The 18,634-nt window shown below is 46.2% G+C and overlaps 1 protein-coding gene across 1 annotated transcript in view; it reads left to right on the top strand.

Annotated features, from left to right (window-relative positions):
• Positions 1–12,669, top strand: part of LOC309361246 (inositol polyphosphate 5-phosphatase OCRL-like) — a gene marked incomplete at both ends in the record, with an annotated part of 38,549 nt that extends 25,880 nt beyond the window's left edge. Inside the window, 8 exon segments of the mRNA XM_081896160.1 lie at positions 2,171–2,224; positions 4,033–4,136; positions 5,547–5,682; positions 6,183–6,293; positions 6,764–6,929; positions 7,743–7,951; positions 8,331–8,364; positions 12,572–12,669. Of these exon segments, the coding sequence (XP_081752286.1) occupies positions 2,171–2,224; positions 4,033–4,136; positions 5,547–5,682; positions 6,183–6,293; positions 6,764–6,929; positions 7,743–7,951; positions 8,331–8,364; positions 12,572–12,669 (912 nt within the window).
• Between the last annotated feature and the right edge of the window lie 5,965 nt (positions 12,670–18,634).

Below are 18,634 nucleotides of genomic sequence, written 5' to 3'. Positions count from 1 at the left end.
TCCATATTTTCTTCCAAGTCTTGGAAAGACTTTGGCAGCTTCCCTTGGTTCTTTTTCCCCTTTTCGGTTTGTCTGTCAATTTCTGGAATTGGCACAGCATTAAAATCTCCAAGCAGTATCGTCCTGTTGTTTTCTAATTCTATTAAAACTTGTTCTAGTTTCTTAAAAAACTCTGGTTTGTTTGAATTTGGGGCGTATATGTTTACCACATTAATTTTTTCCCCCTGGAAGCTGATTTGTACCCCCAATATCCTTCCTTCTTCGTCTTTATAAATCAGTTTAGGTTCCCATTTTTCTTTAACATATGTTACTACTCCTTTTTTTTCTCTGCCGTGGAACTTATAAATTCCATTCCTAATTTCCTGTTTATTAATACACGATTATGCTTTTTGGCTACATGAGTCTCTTGTATACAGATTATGTCCATTTTTTTCTTTTTCAAAACATTTACAACTTTATTCCTTTTCGCTTTATCGTTCACACCGTTTACATTCCATGTTAGAATTTTTAAATTCATTCTTATTTACTTACTTATAAAACAGTAGTTTGCGGATTTAAGTTTCTGTTAGTTTAGATTCGAGTGGTTTTACTTTCTGTTTCTTCACCTTCCTCTCCCTCCTCCCCCTCTCCCCCCTCCCCCTCCGAGTCCCCCCACGAACCCATGTCGTCTCCCCCGTCCCCCTCTTTCTGCCACTTCTTGAAACAGTCCATCTTGTCCAGAATTTGCAATGACTGAAACAAAAATAACATTTTTGGCAATACATTCATCCATCAGAGTCTTTTCCAGGGAGTCTTCTCTTCTCATAGAATCATAGAATCATAGAGTTGGAAGAGACCACAAGGGCCATCGAGTCCAACCCCCTGCCAAGCAGGAAACACCATCAGAGCACTCCTGACATATGGTTGTCAAGCCTCTGCTTAAAGACCTCCAAAGAAGGAGACTCCACCACACTCCTTGGCAGCAAATTCCACTGTCGAACAGCTCTTACTGTCAGGAAGTTCTTCCTAATGTTTAGGTGGAATCTTCTTTCTTGTAGTTTGGATCCATTGGCCACTCATGAGGTGGCCAAAGTCTTGGAGCCTCAGCTTCAGGATCTGTCCTTCCAGTGAGCACTCAGGGCTGATTTCCTTCAGAATGGAGAGGTTTGATCTTCTTGCAGTCCTTGGGACTCTCAAGAGTCTCCTCCGGCACCAGAATTCAAAAGCATCAATTCTTCGGTGATCAGCCTTCTTTATGGCAGGCAGCATTGTGCTCTCCAAATGTTGATTGACCAAAATTCCCATAATTGCTAAGAATTGGCCTTGCTGACGGGCTCATGAGAGTTCCACTTCAGCAACACCAGGAGGGTGCAGTGTCGGCGATCCCTGCTGCTGCAGCTGCACCACTAAGGTTTCTACTAGAGCAGCCAGGAGAGAGCAACATAAACCGAGTGGCAGAGATGTATTAGATGAGATTATAGCAAATGTGGGCAACTTCTCCAGTGATCGGGGTGGGAGTTGCAGTTTGTTAAGGGCAGTAACGCGAAAGCAGAGCGGCCATTTTGCATGGAGAAGGTTCCCGGCTCAGTCACCAGTGTGTGCAGCTAGGGCTGGGCATGATCTCTGCCTGAAAGCTGCTGCCAGTCCATGTAGTCCGTCCTGAGCTTGATGGGTCAATGGTCTGCCTCAATATAAGGTCGCTTCCTATGTTCCTGTGTACTACAGCAGGGTTTGGAGGGCCACAAGCGCCCATGAATTCAAGAACCAGGGGAAATTCTAAAAGTCTTTGCTGAAAGGACATCAAAGCAGGGGCCAGGTGAACCTCTTTGGGAGATTATTCTGAAAGGTCGGGTGCCATGACTGAAAAGGCCCTGCCATGCTTGAAAGAGCAGGAGTTCCCTGGGAAAGGGATTCTAGTCAGTGGAGAGGCAGTGCAAACATAAGTGGGCCTTCTTCTGGTACCCTTTCCCCAAACCTTGAAACACTTGAAAGGCCAAATGGGATGCTCTGAATTGGGCCTGGAAGCAGTTCAAGAGCCAGTCTAGTTCACAGAGCACTAGCCTAATATGATCATACTGCCCAATCCTAGTTATCAGTCTTACTACATATTGCAGGAAGTGGCAGCAGGCTGCCCCCCGACCCCCGACCCCGTGAGCTAGCCTGTAGCTGTGGTTGCTTTGCTTTTTTCCAGCATTGTCATCTGATCACTAAAAATGAGCTTCAGAGACTTCTGACCTATGACCAGGTGAGAGACATCTTTGTGTTATATGTGGTGGTTTAGGATATTGCCCTGTTTATTTCCTTTGTCTGGGATACCCCAGCCTAGGCTAGAGAAACCACTTTCAGGCAGTTAGGAGCAAAGTGTAGCTATAACATAGGATGACTGCGACTTCTACAAATGCTTTTTAAGGTTGCCGGTTTGTGCAACCTGAATTAGAAGCAAGTCCCAATTAAGTTGGAGGGTTGCCTTGGAATAAGTAGGACTGCTCTGCCGTTTCCCAGTTAGAGGGCTTTCCTAGCTCAGCACACGCTCCAGATGTTGTTGGACTCCCAGCAGCCCCAGCATAGCTGCTGTCCAGCAATATCGAAAGGTCTAAGGTTTCCTGCTCTAGGTTTTGCATCTGTCTGGAAAATCTGCGTTGCTCACATGTTCTTATCAGCAGAGACTTCCATTAAGTCCAATTAAATTGCTGGTGCTTTTTGTTTTACATTTTTCTCTCCAAGGTTTGTGTGTTCATCATGTTGACGACCTTTCTCCCACTTGGCATAAGGAGCATTGGTATTTTGTGTTGAAACAGGCCTGATTGCTGCACCTTACGGTGGATTTAAACTCTGTGAGCGTAGTCGTGCCTTAGCCCTTTGAGAAGGATGCTGCAAGGAAGGCAAGGGGGGGACTTCCAACATATGCAAAACCATCATAAAACATTAAAAACTTCCCTAAAGGCTGTATAGTTACTTATCTCCTTGACATCTGACGGGAGGGTGTCCCACAGGGCAGGTGCCACTACTCAGAAGGCCCTCTGCCTGGTTCCCTGTAACTTCGCTTCTCACAGTGAGGAAAAGGCCAGAAGGCCCTCGGTGCTGGACCCTGATGCCTGGGCTGAACAATGGGGATGGAGACACTCTTTCAGGGCTGAGGCCATTTAGGGCTTTAAAGGTTGGCGCCAACACTGAGAATTCTGCTCAGAAACGTCCTGGGAGCCAACGTAGGATGCAAAAGGGTGGTTTTGCAGTTGCTCATAGTGTCGGGGGTGTATTCTGGTGGTTGTTAACAGTTTGTATGGATTATTGGTACATATAACATTGTCTATTGGAGGTATAGCTAACCTGTGGTCTGCCGGATGTTACTGAGCTGCAGTTCCTGTTGGCTCCAGCCATCATGGCCAGTAATCAGGGATGATGGGAATTGTAGTTCTGCAGCATTGTGAGGGCCACGTGTCTGCTACTCCTGAGTTAGAGGATTTTCCTGTCGTGTGATGCAGCAAAGTAATTTAAGATGACATGGGGCAAAAATGCACAAGCATCCTGTACCTTTAAGAATTGGGTATAAGATAGGATCTCAGCAGGTATACCCCTTTTTTGCACTTGGCTAACCTACTAGTAGGGACGCGGGTAGCGCTGTGGGTTAAACCACAGAGCCTAGGGCTTGCCGATCAGAAGGTCGGCGGTTCGAATCCCCGCGACGGGGTGAGCTCCCATTGCTCTGTCCCTGCTCCTGCCAACCTAGCAGTTTGAAAGCACGTCCAAGTGCAAGTAGATCAATAGGTACCGCTCTGGCGGGAAGGTAAACGCTGTTTCTGTGTGCTGTTCTGGTTCACCAGAAGCGGCTTAGTCATGCTGGCCACATGACCCGGAAGCTGTACGCCAATAACGCGAGATGAGCGCCGCAACCCCAGAGTCGGTCACGACTGGACCTAATGGTCAGGGGTCCCTTTACCTTTACCTTTAACCTACTAGTACTTCACCTTGGTCTTCCAGCACAACAGTGGCTGTTAATAGGCAACAGGGGGTCTTCTGCTTCTCTGCTGATAAGCGATTTCTTTTTGGCTTTAGCTAAACATTCAGCGTACCCAAAAGACAGCTTTTGCTGATTTCACAGAGGGAGAGATCAAGTTCATCCTGACGTACAAATTCGACTCTAAAACAGATCCTGCTTGATAGTTGAGCCTTTGTAAGTAAGTCCTCTCAATCATTCTTCTGCAAGGCTTGTTTGTTTTTCCTAGTCTGCTGAGATGCTAGTAGTGTCCTGCCTTTCCATCCTCCTGAGCAGGCTAGTAAAACATATATTTTAAACATGGCTTTCTGCTAAGCAAGCTGTTGGAGGAGGGCTAGAGTTGAGGGCTGGACGGACTTCCTTTCCTCTGCAGCCAGAATGAACACCAAGCCACGGAGGAAGAGAGAGATCCAGCTCTCCTTCACCTGCTCACTTTGCTTGCATGGAATTCCCGGTTGCCAAAGGCTGCTAGGCGAGTTGTGAAATGCAAGGCTGTGATATGTTGTCTTCCTCAAGCCATCCCTGCTCAAAGTCTCTGGAAATGTTTTGGCTCCTTTTCCACAAGCAGCCTTTCCCCCACATTTGTCCTGATAATCAGCATCCTGTTTCATGGCGTGTTTAAGCAGAGAATCCTGTTTGTGTCAAGGAAGTCTGGGAATGAGACTTGGTGCTCTCTCAAGATGAGTCTGTCAGGGCATAAGAGCATGAGAGCAGCCCTGCTGGATCAGGCCATTGGTCCATCTGGCCCAGCATCCTGTTCTCACATTGGCCAATGAGATGCCTCTCGGGGAGCCCACAAACAGGACCTGGGTGCAACAGCACGCTCCCCTCCTCCAAGCCATACTGCTTCTCTTGGTGGAGTATGTTCTCTGGCCATTATGGCTAGTAGCCATTGAGCCTCACCATCCAGGATGTGGCATATTCTTGTGGTTCTTGACAACTGTCAGAAGCCACCTAGGCCTGCTAGTTTCATTGCTCTTGCTGTGGTAATGGGGAAATCAAAAGGACAGGCGGAACATGTAGTGACGAAGCCGGAAAACGGCAGGCTCCTTTGGGCAGCATTTCAGGTGCCAGAAAGGGTCTTTTGGATCACTGAAAAAATAGTGTCTGAACAAGAATAACGGGGCCCCTTGCTTTGGGGAAGGATCATCTTTTGGTGGTGTGCCATATGCTTTGTATGCAGAGTCTCAAGTTGAAAGGCACCTCCACCTGAAAAAGGATTGGGCCACAGAGAACTGCTGCCAGCCAGAGGAGACTTAATTAATGAATTGTGGGGTTGGAAGGGATCACGAGGGTCATCTCGTCCAACCCCCTGCAATGTAGGAATCCAAACTGGGGGAGGTCAGAAAATCATTCTGACCTGGTAGAAGGCAGCTTTTGATTTCCTGACAACTCTCTCCATGAGGCAAAATGCCTGCACACCTGCAAGGTCCGCCCCTTCAGAAGTTGGACTCCCAAGCCCCATCATCTCCAGCTCTTGACCGTGGTCAAGATCACAGGCCGTGTGTGGAGCCAAAGTTTGACTGTGTGAGCCTTGTGTGTTGCCTCAGCCAGTCCAACTGTCTCCTTGCAGTGGGAAGTGCCGTGTGCCAGCATGGTGTGAGCCAATCCTCTGGCGAGGAGGCAGCGTGAATCAGCTCAGCTACCGAAGCCACATGGAATTGAAAAGGAGCGACCACAAGCCCCTCAGCTCCCTCTTCCTCACAGGGGTAACACCTGCTCTGGCCAGGGCTATCTTCTATTCAGGCTTTTTAGTTGCCTGCTATGTGGCACCTCCTCGAATCTGGGCAGGCCCTGACCAACAACCAGGCCCCTTTCCACAGAGCTCCTCCTTGGCCAATGACTTCCGGTGCAAGGAGTGGGCAGGTTTTGGCTCTGTTAAATCCCTAGGCTTCCATTCTCCACTGTTCTGAGTACACGCTGCTCCTGCAGGCATGGCAGACCACATGGGCTGAACTGTATACCTTAACCGTTGGCTCCATTCATGCAATGGAGCTTCTGTGGTACTTGGCTTGGAGCATTGGGCTTCAGCCCATTGGCTCTGGAAGTCACAGCCGCTGCCATCCTGGGGAAGCTCTCAGAGTTACAGTACTTGCCTCTTTCAGGGCTGGGAACAGGGGGTGCATCAGGCCTTTCTGCTCTTAACTCATGCCCCCGCTTTTTAGTCCATAGCCCCAACAAATGTGCTCTGCCCCCCCCCCCCCGATAGGTGAAGGTTGTGGATGACCGACGGTACCGGAAAGTGATTGAGGATATTGTTCAGTTGATGGACAGGATGGAGAACGAATTCCTTCCCTCCCTGGAGGGAGGTAAGGACGAATAGGATCCTCTCCAACCCCTTAAAGAGGGTTTGCTGCAAAAAGACCAGGAGGGAAAGAAGCCCTTGGCCCATCTAGCTCAGTCTTGAGCGGTTCCCCAGGATTTCCGGGGGATCTCTCCCAGCCCTACCTGGAGATGCTGGGGATAGAACCTGGGACCTTTGCATGCAAGGCAGATGCCCTTCCACTGAGTGGCAGCCTCTTCCTCTTCCTTGCAGGCAAAGACTCCAGGGGTCGCCAGCGTGGTGCCCTCCAGATGCTGGACTACAACTCCCATCATCCCCAGCCAACATGGCCAGTGGCAAGTGCAGCAATATCTGGAGAGCCCCACGTGGACCTGTTGCATGTGCAGTCCCCTAAATGAGAGGCCGGGGCCAAGGACAAACTTCCCCCTGGAGCACGTTTCCTTGCCTCTGCTGAAGGCAAACACTCTCTTTCCTCCCCCCCCCCCGCCCCCCGTTTTGCTCTGCAGTTTCCGTTTGAGAATGTGAAGTTCCGGCAGCTGCAGAAGGAGAGGTTCCAGATCACAAACAACGGGCAGGTCACCCTCCACTTCTCCTTTATCCCCAAGCTCAGTGACAGCCAGTATTGGAAGCCATGGCTTCACGCTGAGCCCTGCGAGGGATACTTGGAGCCCAGTGCGTCTCTCTCTGGAATCAGAGAACTGTAGAGTTGGAAAGGGACCCCAAGGCTCATCTAGGGAAGGCCTTCCTTTTCCCCTCCTCTTCCCAACCCTCCTCCCTCAAACCTTGGGAGTTTGGTAGAGCAGGGGAGGCTTAACATTTGTGGGCTGCATTGCCCCATGCTCAAGCCTCCAAGGGCCACACGTCAAAGCAGCTGAGCCCAAAGTGTAAAAGTGTGTGTGACCAGCTTTAAACAAAGACACACAGACAAATGAATTGAAGCCAAGCAATGCTGGAGGGTCCCCAAACACCTTTTGGCATCGCAGGGAACCAGTGAGAGCAGTCCGTCCAAAAATTACTTTTTTAAAAAAATAATCGTATTTTTATGTTGTGGAGGCACAAAAATATCTTGGGGAACATATAGAACTAGCCAAACTTTTAAAAACTCAATGAAATGTAAACTAAAAAAGAAAGTTACATTGGGGGCGCAAAAATCCTTTCCCTTTTGATATTCTTTTGTTAGGATCACTTTCTCTCACCCCCCAGTATCCTGTCACCATCTTCTGTGCAGCTGCTGCTTTGGAGGACTAGAGAGGAAAGTGGGGTGGGGGTGGGAACTGAGTCGCTTCTTCTCCTAATTCTTGAAGTTAAGGTTTGCCCCATACACCTGTGAGAACAGGATGCTGTACTAGATGGGCCGTTGGCCTGATCCAGCAGCCTCCTATTGTGTCCTTCTGTTCAATTCTTCACCGTCTTCACTTTTAATTTACAGACAAGCCAACTTGGCTGTGCCAAAGAGTGTATCTACCTGACCTCCTCCTGTTTTAGGTGAGACGGTGGACATTTCCCTGGATGTGTACGTCAGCAAGGAAGAGAAGATTGAGGCTATCTTTGTCCTTCACCTTGACCCTGGCAAGGACTATTTCCTCACCATCGGTGGGAGCTACCTACCAAGCTGCTTCGGGACCTCCTTGGAAGCCTTGTGCTGGATGAGGCAGCCGCTTGGCGGAGTTCCCGTCACCAGACTTATTGACCTGGTAGGGAAAGGGGTTGATTTACCTGGCAGGTTCATGTGCTGGATGTCTACCCTTCCCACTCTGCTTGCCTGCTTGGAAAACAGCTGCTCTTCCACTCAGCAATGTGGGGGCTGGGGGTCCTCTGCTGCATTCAGCTTCAGCTTCTGTAGCTCTGCATCCGCTTCCTGTGTGCTGTTCATGCCCTTTGTTTGCCTTGACTGAGTCATCCCAGGTTCTGGTCCTCCCACCTGCCCTTTCGCAGGGCCACTGAACCGTGTGCATTTCCCTGCCATCTGCCCAGATTCTGTTCAGCCAACGGGCTGTTTCTTACTCTTCTCAGGGCCTGTGCCATTAACACCCTTGGTTGTCTGTTGCTCTTGCCTTCCTCCTCTGATCTCAGGGAGAAGACGGCTTCCTAGAAAAGGTAACAGTTGGTTTGCTATCCTCTAGATGTTCTTGTAGCGGGCTCAAAGCAGGTTTACACGGGGGTTGCGTTCCGAGGTACTCTTGTGCTCTTGGGGGGGACATTTTTGCCCCTTCCAGTGCCCCTTCCAGCTCTGCGGCAGTGTGCATGTGCCTCGAAGGCACGTAAATGGAGTTGCCCTTGTCAACGATCAGCAGCTGCTCCATGCAGTGGCAGCTGGTCCCTTAGGGCAAACCAGGCACTACCCCACCAACCGGACTTTCCTCTCAGGTACCCGCACCTGCCTGCCTTCTGACTCAAATCCAGTCCAGGTGGTGGCTCTAGCTCTCTGCTTTGGTCTCTCCCCTAGTCTCAACGTGGCCCTTGTAGAACTCGGCAGAGGAGAACGGAGATGAAACCAGAATTTGCCATCGCTGCTTGACTCTGGGTCCGCTTGCGATTGGCAGCACGGGAGGCAGAAAGCCCAGTCTCATGATGCAGGCGCCAGCCCCCTCTGGCCCCAAGAGCCAGTTTTCTCCTTGTCTCTGTGCTCAGCAACTGCTGCACAGGCTGTGCCACTCTGGCTTACTCTCACCACCTGAGCACTGGCATTTGGGAAGCGGTAGTGGCTGCTTTGGGGTGGCTCAGGGAAACGTCACTCCTCTCAAAATCAGATCGACTTGGGTGTATTATCCTAGCCACAAGGAGACCGTGGTGACTGTCAATTTGGACAGCTGTAGACATTTAGAATCATGGAAGATATGTTGATCCTCCGGTCAGGGCTATTTCTTGCCACTATTATCACAAACCACATGCTTTTGATTACCAGTTTCTGGGGAACATGATGGACAGAGTGCTCTTGTCCCCGTGTCCCTATGGACTCCCAAGGGCATGTGGTTGGCCATTGTGGGAACAGAATGCTGATCTAACCCAGCAAGGCTCCTGTGTTCTTTAGCATGCACCAGCTACTCTTGCACTAAGACTCTGATACAGCATGTGTCATTCCCCACACCAATACTCTCTCTCCTCTCTCTCTCTCTCTCTCTCTCTCTCTCTCTCTCTCTCTCTCTCTCTCTCTCTCTCTCTCTCTCTCAATTACAGATAGGTAGCCGTGTTGGTCTGCCATAGTCAAAACAAAAAAAATTCCTTCCAGTAGCACCTTAAGATACACTTCAGATACACTGTGCATCTGAAGAAGTGTGCATGCACACGAAAGCTCATACCAAGAACTAACTTAGTTGGTCTTTAAGGTTCTACTGGAAGTATTTTTTTTTTGTTTTTTCTCTCTCTCAAGACAGGGGCGGGGAGTATTGGCGGGGGGGGGGGAGGGGGGATGAACTGGGTCCTAATCAACAGCTGTCCTGGGGATGAGGGGATCAAATTCTCCATTCTTGCCAACTCCTTTCAGTGATGGGCTGCTTGCCACTGCTGTGCTCCTAAAGCTCTCTTGCTCCCCCCTCCTCTCTTTCTCTTTCTCTTGAATGTGGTAGCTTGAGATAGAAATAACCACCCTGAACATTCCTGGAGAGGAAGATGGGAAGGAGGCCGGAGGCATTGTTCACCAGCTGCTGTGTGCTGCATTGCCCAGACAAAGTCGTGGGCTGGGGCTCCAGCTGTTGCTCAGTTTCTACCCCTGCCTCTGCAACGTGCTCTAGACAAGGGGTGGTGAACATGTGACCCCCTCATCTCATCATGCTGGCTGGGGCTGCAGCCCATCAACCTATGAAGGCCCATCCATGTTCTGTTGCTGTTTTTGTTACTTATTTCCTGCCCTTCACCCTAAGGTCCCAGGGCAGGTTCCAACAATTTAAATAAAATGTTAGCCAAACCTCATGTCCACAGCTGCATATTCAGTAAGCTTTTGGGTGAACTGCACATCCGGAGTGGGAGGATTACTAGCTGCATATTAATAGGGGGAGGGGGAGCTTGGATTTGGGGTGCGAGCAATTAGTTTTTTGTTTCCCCACTTGAGATGCTTGCTGTGGCTAGGGCCGGGCGATATATTTTCAAATCAGCTTGAAGTCTAGATAGTGAGACTGGTTTCATAATTTCTGACCTGGCAATATATTGCGAATCATGATGTGTGTGTGTGTGTACTATGCAAAAAACACCATGTGGGGGGAAACTGTGAAGCCAGACAATGCTTCTTTAGATTCCTGCAGCCCCTGTGGACTCTGCCGGTTCAGCTTTCCCCTGCCCTCCTGCAGGGGGCAGCCGAAATCACAATGCGGGGGAAACCGTGAAGCCAGCCAATGCCTCTACATAGCTCCATCTTATTTCAGACATCGTGATATATTGGTGTATTGCAATGTTTAGCTAGTGATATATCACCGTGTTGAAAGCCATCATGCATCCAAACAGCTCCACAGCTTTAACCCCCATTTGAAAACTGTTGGAAATTCAAGCCCTTCTCATGATAAGCTGGCAGCAGTCCAGGCACCCGGCTTGATTCCCCGTTGACCTCCCTGGCTGCATTCCCCAGCAGACGCAGGCAAGGTCTCGATCAGCGATTCTTCTCAAACGTGAGAAGAACACACCCCTCTTTCCTGCCTCCCCCAGGCAGGGGAAAGAGATAGACAGAAACGTATTTACATGCTTTTATTTCTGTCTTTGCAGCGTTACAAAAAACAGGACTGCTCTCTTCAAACTCCAGCAGTGTTGTGACTAAAACTTCCTGTACATCCTGTACAGCTCATATTACACTGTGAGGTAATTCCGGTGCTGCGCACTGTGAAATGACTGCCCCTCTGTTCCCACAGCAGTCCCAACATTCCCATCATGTTTACACTTCAAGCTAGGACTTTGCAGCTGCATTGCTTCATTATCGTAACAAAAACATCAGCCTGGCTAGATAGAGCAGAGGTGGGGAATCTTGACAGGCCCACAGGCCCCACATCTAACATCATACGTGGTGTCAGGTGTGGAGACATGGCTGCAAAGGAGCTTCAAGGGTGCATTCAATTGTTCTTTGGCAAGCAGGGTTTGTTGACCGCACTTTTGGAGTTGACCACTAGTATTTGTTGTTTGGATTGAAACCATGCCTGCAGAAGGACATTTCCTCGGCAGACCAGCTTTGCAGGCAGCTTCGTCAAGAGGGGAGGTGTGGGATAATTACAGTGGGGTGGCTCAGTTGGTAGAGCGTGACACTCTTAATCTCAGGGCTGTGGGTTCAAGGTCCACCTTGCGCCAAAAGGGGAAACTTGCAAGGTGGGCCCAGATGTATAAGGACCAAGCTTCTTGCTTTGGACCAGCCTGGGAAGGAGGCAGGCTGCAGGTAACAGGACAGAACACTTCCCTTGCCAGGCTGTCAATAGCTGGCAGTGACCACTCGGTGGCCGAAGCTCTGCTCATCTTCCTGGAGGCAGTGCCAGAACCAGTCCTTTGCTATGAACTGTATCAGCGCTGCCTTGAGTGCTCACATGACAGCCACCTCTGTCGCCAGGTCGGCCCCAGAGCCCCATCTCTTCCTGGCTGGTCTGTGGTGTGTACAGAAGCATAGAATCAGAAGGGATTTCCAAAATCATCTAGTCCAAATGTTGCCGCAAGTAACAGGAAATCCACTAAAACATCCCTGAAAGCCAGTAAACCGGCACACTGGCAGGAGGGCTAGTCTGGTCTGGGAAGCCTTGTTAACTGCAGAGGTTGCTGATGTCTCCTTTGATAACCATCCCTCTCTGTTGTGGAGGGGGGTGGGGTGCGCACATGTTGCCTTTTTGCTTTCTGACCAGGACTTGTAACAATAGCCCACCTGTTTCAGTGAACCTCGAAACGGCCATATACTGGGCCATCTAGCTCAGTATTGTCGAAATTGACAAGCAGTGGCTCTCCAGGATTTCAGACAAGGGATGTTCCCTACCCTCCTGGGAGATGCTGGGGGTGGAGCCTGAGACTTTCTGCATGAAAAGCAGGTGGTTTACTGCAGAGCTATGGCCCTTCCCCCAAGATATCTCAGTTGGTAGAGCATAAAACTCTTCATCTCAGTGTCCTGAGTTCGAGCCCCACCTTAGGCATTGCAGGGGGTTCGATTAGTTAACCCTCGTGGTCCCTTCCGACTCTACAGTTGTATTATTCCCCAAAGTTCCCAGCAGAGTTCTAGTCCGGTTACCATTTTAAACATTCTTTTTTTTATGCCAGGTCTAAACCTGCAAACATAACAAGCACACCGTGCTAGTGATCCATGCCCCTCCTCTAGCAAAGCTCTGCACTGAAACTCCAAACCGCCCCTCCCTGTCTTGCAGGTGATCTGCCAGATCCACACCAGAACGTGTTCCGCTTCCTGGTGGCTTTCCTGCGGGAGCTGCTGAAATACTCTGAGAGCAACAGAGCAATCTTTTGAGAAGATTGATTTTAGAAAACTGTTAAAATGAAATACAATGAAATTCAACCAGGGGGATTTGAGGAAGTCACTTAACAATGTTATCAAGATTGGTTAAATTGCAATTAGGATGTATGTTTGTTTGTTTGTTTGTCTTCAAAAAATTTGGAAAATTTTTGGAAGAGGCGGCTTCAGGGAAAACAGATATTGTAACTGACTCTGGAAATGGCCAATCTTAAATTACTGAGCTGGAATGTTAATGGTTTGAACTCTGGAGCCAGACTATATCGGATTGAACATGTAATAGCAAAACAGAAATTGGATATCATCTGTCTCCAAGAGACACATATTGCAAAAAAGCATAAAAGGGTCTTAATTAACAAAAAATTAGGTATGGACTTCATCTCATCAGATAAAACAAAAAAGAGAGGAGTTGTTTTTTATATTAATCCTGCACTTGAACCCAAATTGATTCAGAAGGACGAAAAAGGCAGAATTTTAATAATACAAATTAAAATCCAGGGAGAGAAAGTGAAATTGGTTGGTATTTATGCCCCTAATGATAAAAAAGCAACTTTTTTCAGGAAACTAGAAACAGAACTACTTGAATTTGCAGATCAAAAGATTTTTTTAATGGGAGACTTAAATGGAGTTCCAACTTTAGACAAAGACAGATCAGCCAGGAAAAAAGAGACCAAAGAAGGTAAACTGCCAAAAACTTTTTTTGACATGACTCAAAATCTAAAGCTGATAGATATCTGGCGAGTGAGACACAAGTTTGATAGAGAGTATACTTTTTACAGCCATGTACATGACAGCAGTTCGAGAATTGACTCTATATGGATCTCCAAAGAATTAGAAACAAGAGTCAAAATAATTGAAATCAATCCCAAAACCTTTTCAGACCATAATTCCCTGACTATGGAATTACAAAAAGAAAGTCAAATCTCTTTTAGATGGAGATTAAATGATGAGTTATTAGATGATCACAAATTTGTTGAAAAAGCAAAAAAGACCTTGATGGATTATTTTGAAATAAATAGTCAAGGGCTAACAAAGTTACAGACGGTCTGGGATGCAAGTAAGGCTGTAATGAGAGGACTCTTTATACAACAAAATTCATTTAAAAGGAAATTGAGAGAGAAAAAGAAAAAAGAAATATTAGAGGAAATTATGAAAAAGGAGAAACAGCTGCCAAACAAAGCAACCAAAGAGGCAGTAAAACAGGCAATCAAAACATTACAAACCCAGTACTCAATGATTATAAACGAGGAAATCAGCTGGGAAATAAAAAGAGTAAAACAAAAATATTTTGAGCATGCAAATAAACCGGGGAAGTTGTTAGCCTGGCAGTTGAATAAAACTGAACAAAGGAACTCCATAAATAAAATTAACATAAATGGCAGAATCACAGACAAGCTGAAGGAAATACAAGAAGGGTTTGTTAAATATTTTTCTGAGTTGTACAGACAAGGGAAAGAAAAAACATTTAAGATAGAAGAGTACATCAGAAATAGCAATATGCCATATTTAAAAGAAGAACAAAGGAACATCCTTAACTCCCAGATAACAATGCAAGAAATACTTGACGCAATAAAAAGCTCTAAAAATGGCAAGTCTCCAGGCCCGGATGGTTTTACGGCAAAATATTATAAGATATTAAATGAACAATTAGTGAACCCATTGAAAGATGTCATGAATGAAATACTGAACACAGGCGAAATCCCAGAAACATGGAAACAGGCCTATATAACAGTAATTCCAAAACAAGACGCAGATTTGCTGCAAATTAAAAACTATAGGCCTATTTCCCTGTTAAATAATGATTACAAATTGTTTGCAAATATCCTAGCTAACAGATTAAAAAAAAATATTAAAGGAATATATACATCAAGATCAAGTTGGGTTCCTACCAGGAAGACAAATGAAGGAGAATATAAGGAATATTTTGAATATAATAGAATATTTGGAGGCTAAAAATGAAAAGAAAGTGGCAATGATGTTTATAGACGCTGCAAAAGCCTCCGATAATGTTTCTTGGAAGTTCATGATAAAGCTGTTAGAACAAATTAGAAGTGGTCCCAAGTTTTTAAAAGCAATAGCAGCAATCTATTCAGAACAAAAAGCCAAACTAATTATAAATCAGGTGATAACGGATGACTGTAAGATCCAAAAAGGAACAAGACAAGGATGCCATTATCACCATTATTGTTTATTCTGGTCTTGGAAGTACTTGCCAAAAACAAGGAGAATATAAGGAGAATATAAGGAATATTTTGACTTCCGGTTTGGATCGCAAGCAGCAAGGGAGCGCGGTGAAGCCGCTGAAGGGCTTCTCCGAACTGCACGGGGTTTTGAGGGGCAACGCAAAGGCACTGCGACCCCAAAATCTCAAGGGGGGCCCCCTTGAGGGAAGCGCAACCAGCAGCGTTGGAAGGGTCCCGAAGTTCCTTTAGGTTTTTTCTATTTTTGGGGAAGACTCGGGAGCGATGGGACCGAGAAACGCGTTTCGGTAAGCTCTGCGGACCCCGTGCGGTAATGCCTCTAGCTCCCACTGAAAAAGGCGACAAATCTCCGTAATCCTAAGAACAGACGCCCTTGGTGCTGAGCGATAAATGTTGGAATTGAAAATTGAAAGATAGAGACTAAGGAGCGATGGATGTTAATAGATTAAGTTAAGGAGCCCGACCTGTATTTCGGATCTAAGATGGCGCTGGAACTATAATCGTAAGAGTGAAACAAAGAAACCTTTACTCACCCGCTGTAGAAACGTAGAAGTGAAAGTCCCCGTCGGTAGTTTAGCGGGGCAAGGGAAATTAGAAGAAAGTAGCTAAATAGAAAGAAAACCTTAGAGACTTTGTATCGTATTGGCTGAACACGAAAGAGTAAGAGGAGGATTTAAAGGGTATACTGAGAAGACCTAACGGAGGCTTTAACTAGAAGCGGAAAAAGCAAGAGGGGGAGAGGGGAGAGCCGAATAGAAGGAACGTATACGGCACTGAAGAAGTAAACGTTTCCCCTCCTCACCAGCCCTGACGGCGGTCAAAAAAATAACCTCGGAATTTCGATCCCCCTCTTTCTAATTTTTCGGACTTTGCCCTCCTTTACATTTTATTAATAGCGGGAGGGAAACCCCGTGCAAGACCCGTGTCCATACGGCACACCAGCATTTATCTCCTCTTTGTAGCAACCCAGCTGGACCTTAGATACCTTGCCGGTTTATAAAGGACTCAATTACATTTTTGGAAATAACCCGTGCGACGAAGGCTGCTGTATCTTCTGGACCTGATCTACTTGTGAGCGGAACATTTCTCCCGGGGGAAGCAGAAGCCCCACCCCCCACCCCATTTTCGTCGGACGAACGAAAGACAACCACGATTGGAAAGTTCCAGTAGGGAAGCATAAAGTTAAGAAGCTGGAACTCAACCTAGATTCCTCTCCCCCCTCTGCGGAATATTTTTGCCTTGCAGAGAGACCCTGAAATCTTCTGAACCTCCTACCCCTCCTGTTCCTCCTGTTCCTCTCTCCTGTCCCCCTCTCCCCCCTCCCCCTTCCCCTTCGCTCCCCCCTCCCCCCTCTTTCTTAGCTCCAACATTTTCTACAGGAACATCAACCAGATAGTTGCCTAAACACTGTCTTCACCACGCAGAAATGGATTAAGCCAAACAAGTGGCTGAAAAACCGATCAAAAGAAGGAGAAATAAACTGTCCTAACTGGAAATAGGACAAACAGAACAAACATAACAAAACTCAGACATTGAGTATATTTACAATCCCCTATCTTTACCCTTACTATTCCGCCTTTCTACCTTTCTCCGTCGCTTTCGTCTTCCCGCTTGTTCTCTCGCCTTCTTTCTCTTTCTCCTCTCTCTTTTTTCCCGCTTTTTTTTTCTTTTTTTTTAACTATAGTCTCCCCAATATTTAAGTGTAACAACTCTCCAAGTTGGTGGTAGCGCATTACCATATCTCTAAATTGTTAATAAGTCGTGATTTTGCCTGATTATCCATGAGTAGTAGATGAGACCATAAAAAGGGAGCATGAAAGAGTTGGATAGCTTAAGATAATATTTATAACGTGGGAGACATTTGATTGTTGACTTAGATAAGGTAGCCCCACTTTGATTCAAGAGGACAGACTAAATATAGTATTTGAAGGGATAGAACCCCTGACGGTGGAACTTAACAACAGTGTCTTGACCTGATCTAAGGGCAGACCAGTGCATCCCTGCTGAGATAACTAAAACTATTTAAGATTGTGCGCCCTCTAGGGGAGAGTTATAAGAAATTAAATTCTGTCCATAACTAAAGATAGGGGGTGAGGGAGGGTGAAGACCGGGGAGATGGCGGGAAAGGACGGGAGGAAGTCAGTAGGAACACCATTAGAGAGGAAAACCTCACGACAAGAGGAAATTAGAGACTTAGATGTACTATGGTTGAAAATAAAGGAAGAATTTAAACAGAACGAAATTCACATGGAGAAAAAGCTAGGAGAGATGCAGGAATCTATTGATAAGAAGATAGAGGGTGCGGTAGGGGAATTGTCAAATAAGATAAAAGAACTAACGATTCGAACAAAGTCCTTAGAAGACTCAAATAAAAAAATACAAAGAGAGATGAAAGATCAGAGAAAAGAAGCTGAGAAAATAAAGGAGAATTTTGGAGAATTGAGCAGGAGCCAAGACCAAGGTCTAGACAATTTAGCACTGATGGAAATGAAACAAAAACAGTTAAATTTCAGAGGAGTAGGGGAAGAAATCAACGAAGATATTAAAGGAAAAATGACTAAAGAATTGGCGAGGTGGTTAGTTTTGAAGGAAGAAGAAGTCGCGCAAACGATAGAAAATGCCTTTAGAATAAAAATAAGACCCAAACAAAACAAACTGAAAAAGGTTCCAGGAGACTGCTTAGTGATTTTCAAATTGATAGAGATGAGAAACATAATCCTGAGAGAAAGCTACCAGAAGAAACTGGTAATTGATGGAAGACCAATTATCATCTTCAAAGAAATACCAACCAGACTCCTTCGCAAGAGAGAGGGTTACAAACAGCTAGTCAATATTTTAAAAAAGAATGGCATACAACATAGATGGGAATTCCCAGAAGGGATTTCCTTTTTTTACAAGGAAAAAAGATTTAAGATTACTGAAAGCCAGGAAGTCAGTAAATTCCTGCGTAGATATGAGAAAGACCTTGGAAGGATGGAGGAGAGATACGGAGGGAGGAGTGGAGAAAGGGAGGAGAGGGGTGGTACAGGACTGGGGGGGAGGGGGGAGGGCAGGAGGGGAGCGGAGGGAGAGGGGGGGAAGAGGAGGAGGGGGAGAGGTAGGGGAAGAAGAGGTGGGAGAGGAAGAAGAAGAAACAGAGAGCAAAACCACCCGAATTTAAATTGGTAAAAACTCAAATTGGTAAATTACTGACTTATCAGTAGATAAAAGCAATAATGAATCTTAAAATTTTAACATGGAATGTAAACGGTTTGAACGAAAAAACTAAAAGGAATAAAATTGTAAATGTTTTGAAAAAGAAAAAACTGGATGTAATCTGTATACAAGAGACTCATGTAGCCAAAAAGCATAAACATGTTTTGTTAAACAAGAATTTAGGAACAGAATTTATAAGCTCCACGGCAGAGGAAAAAAAAGGAGTAGTAACATATGTCAATGAAAAATGGGAACCTAAACTGATCTACAAGGATGAAGAAGGAAGGATACTGGGGGTACAAATCAGCTTCCAGGGGGAAAAGATTAACGTGGTAAACATATATGCCCCAAATTCAAATAAGCCAGAGTTTTTCAAGAAATTAGAACAAGTTTTATTAAAATTAGAAAGTAACAGGACAATATTATTGGGAGATTTCAATGCAGTGCCGACACCAGAAATTGACAGACAAACAGAAAAGAAAAAACGAAACCAAGGAAAGCTACCAAAATCATTTCAGGATCTGGAAGAAAATATGGACCTAATAGATATATGGAGACACAAGCAC

This window comes from Podarcis melisellensis (genome assembly GCF_964234715.1).
Source record: "Podarcis melisellensis genome assembly, chromosome: W".
Classification (NCBI taxonomy): Eukaryota; Metazoa; Chordata; class Lepidosauria; order Squamata; family Lacertidae; genus Podarcis; species Podarcis melisellensis.
This window is presented reverse-complemented; position numbering and strand designations above follow the sequence as displayed.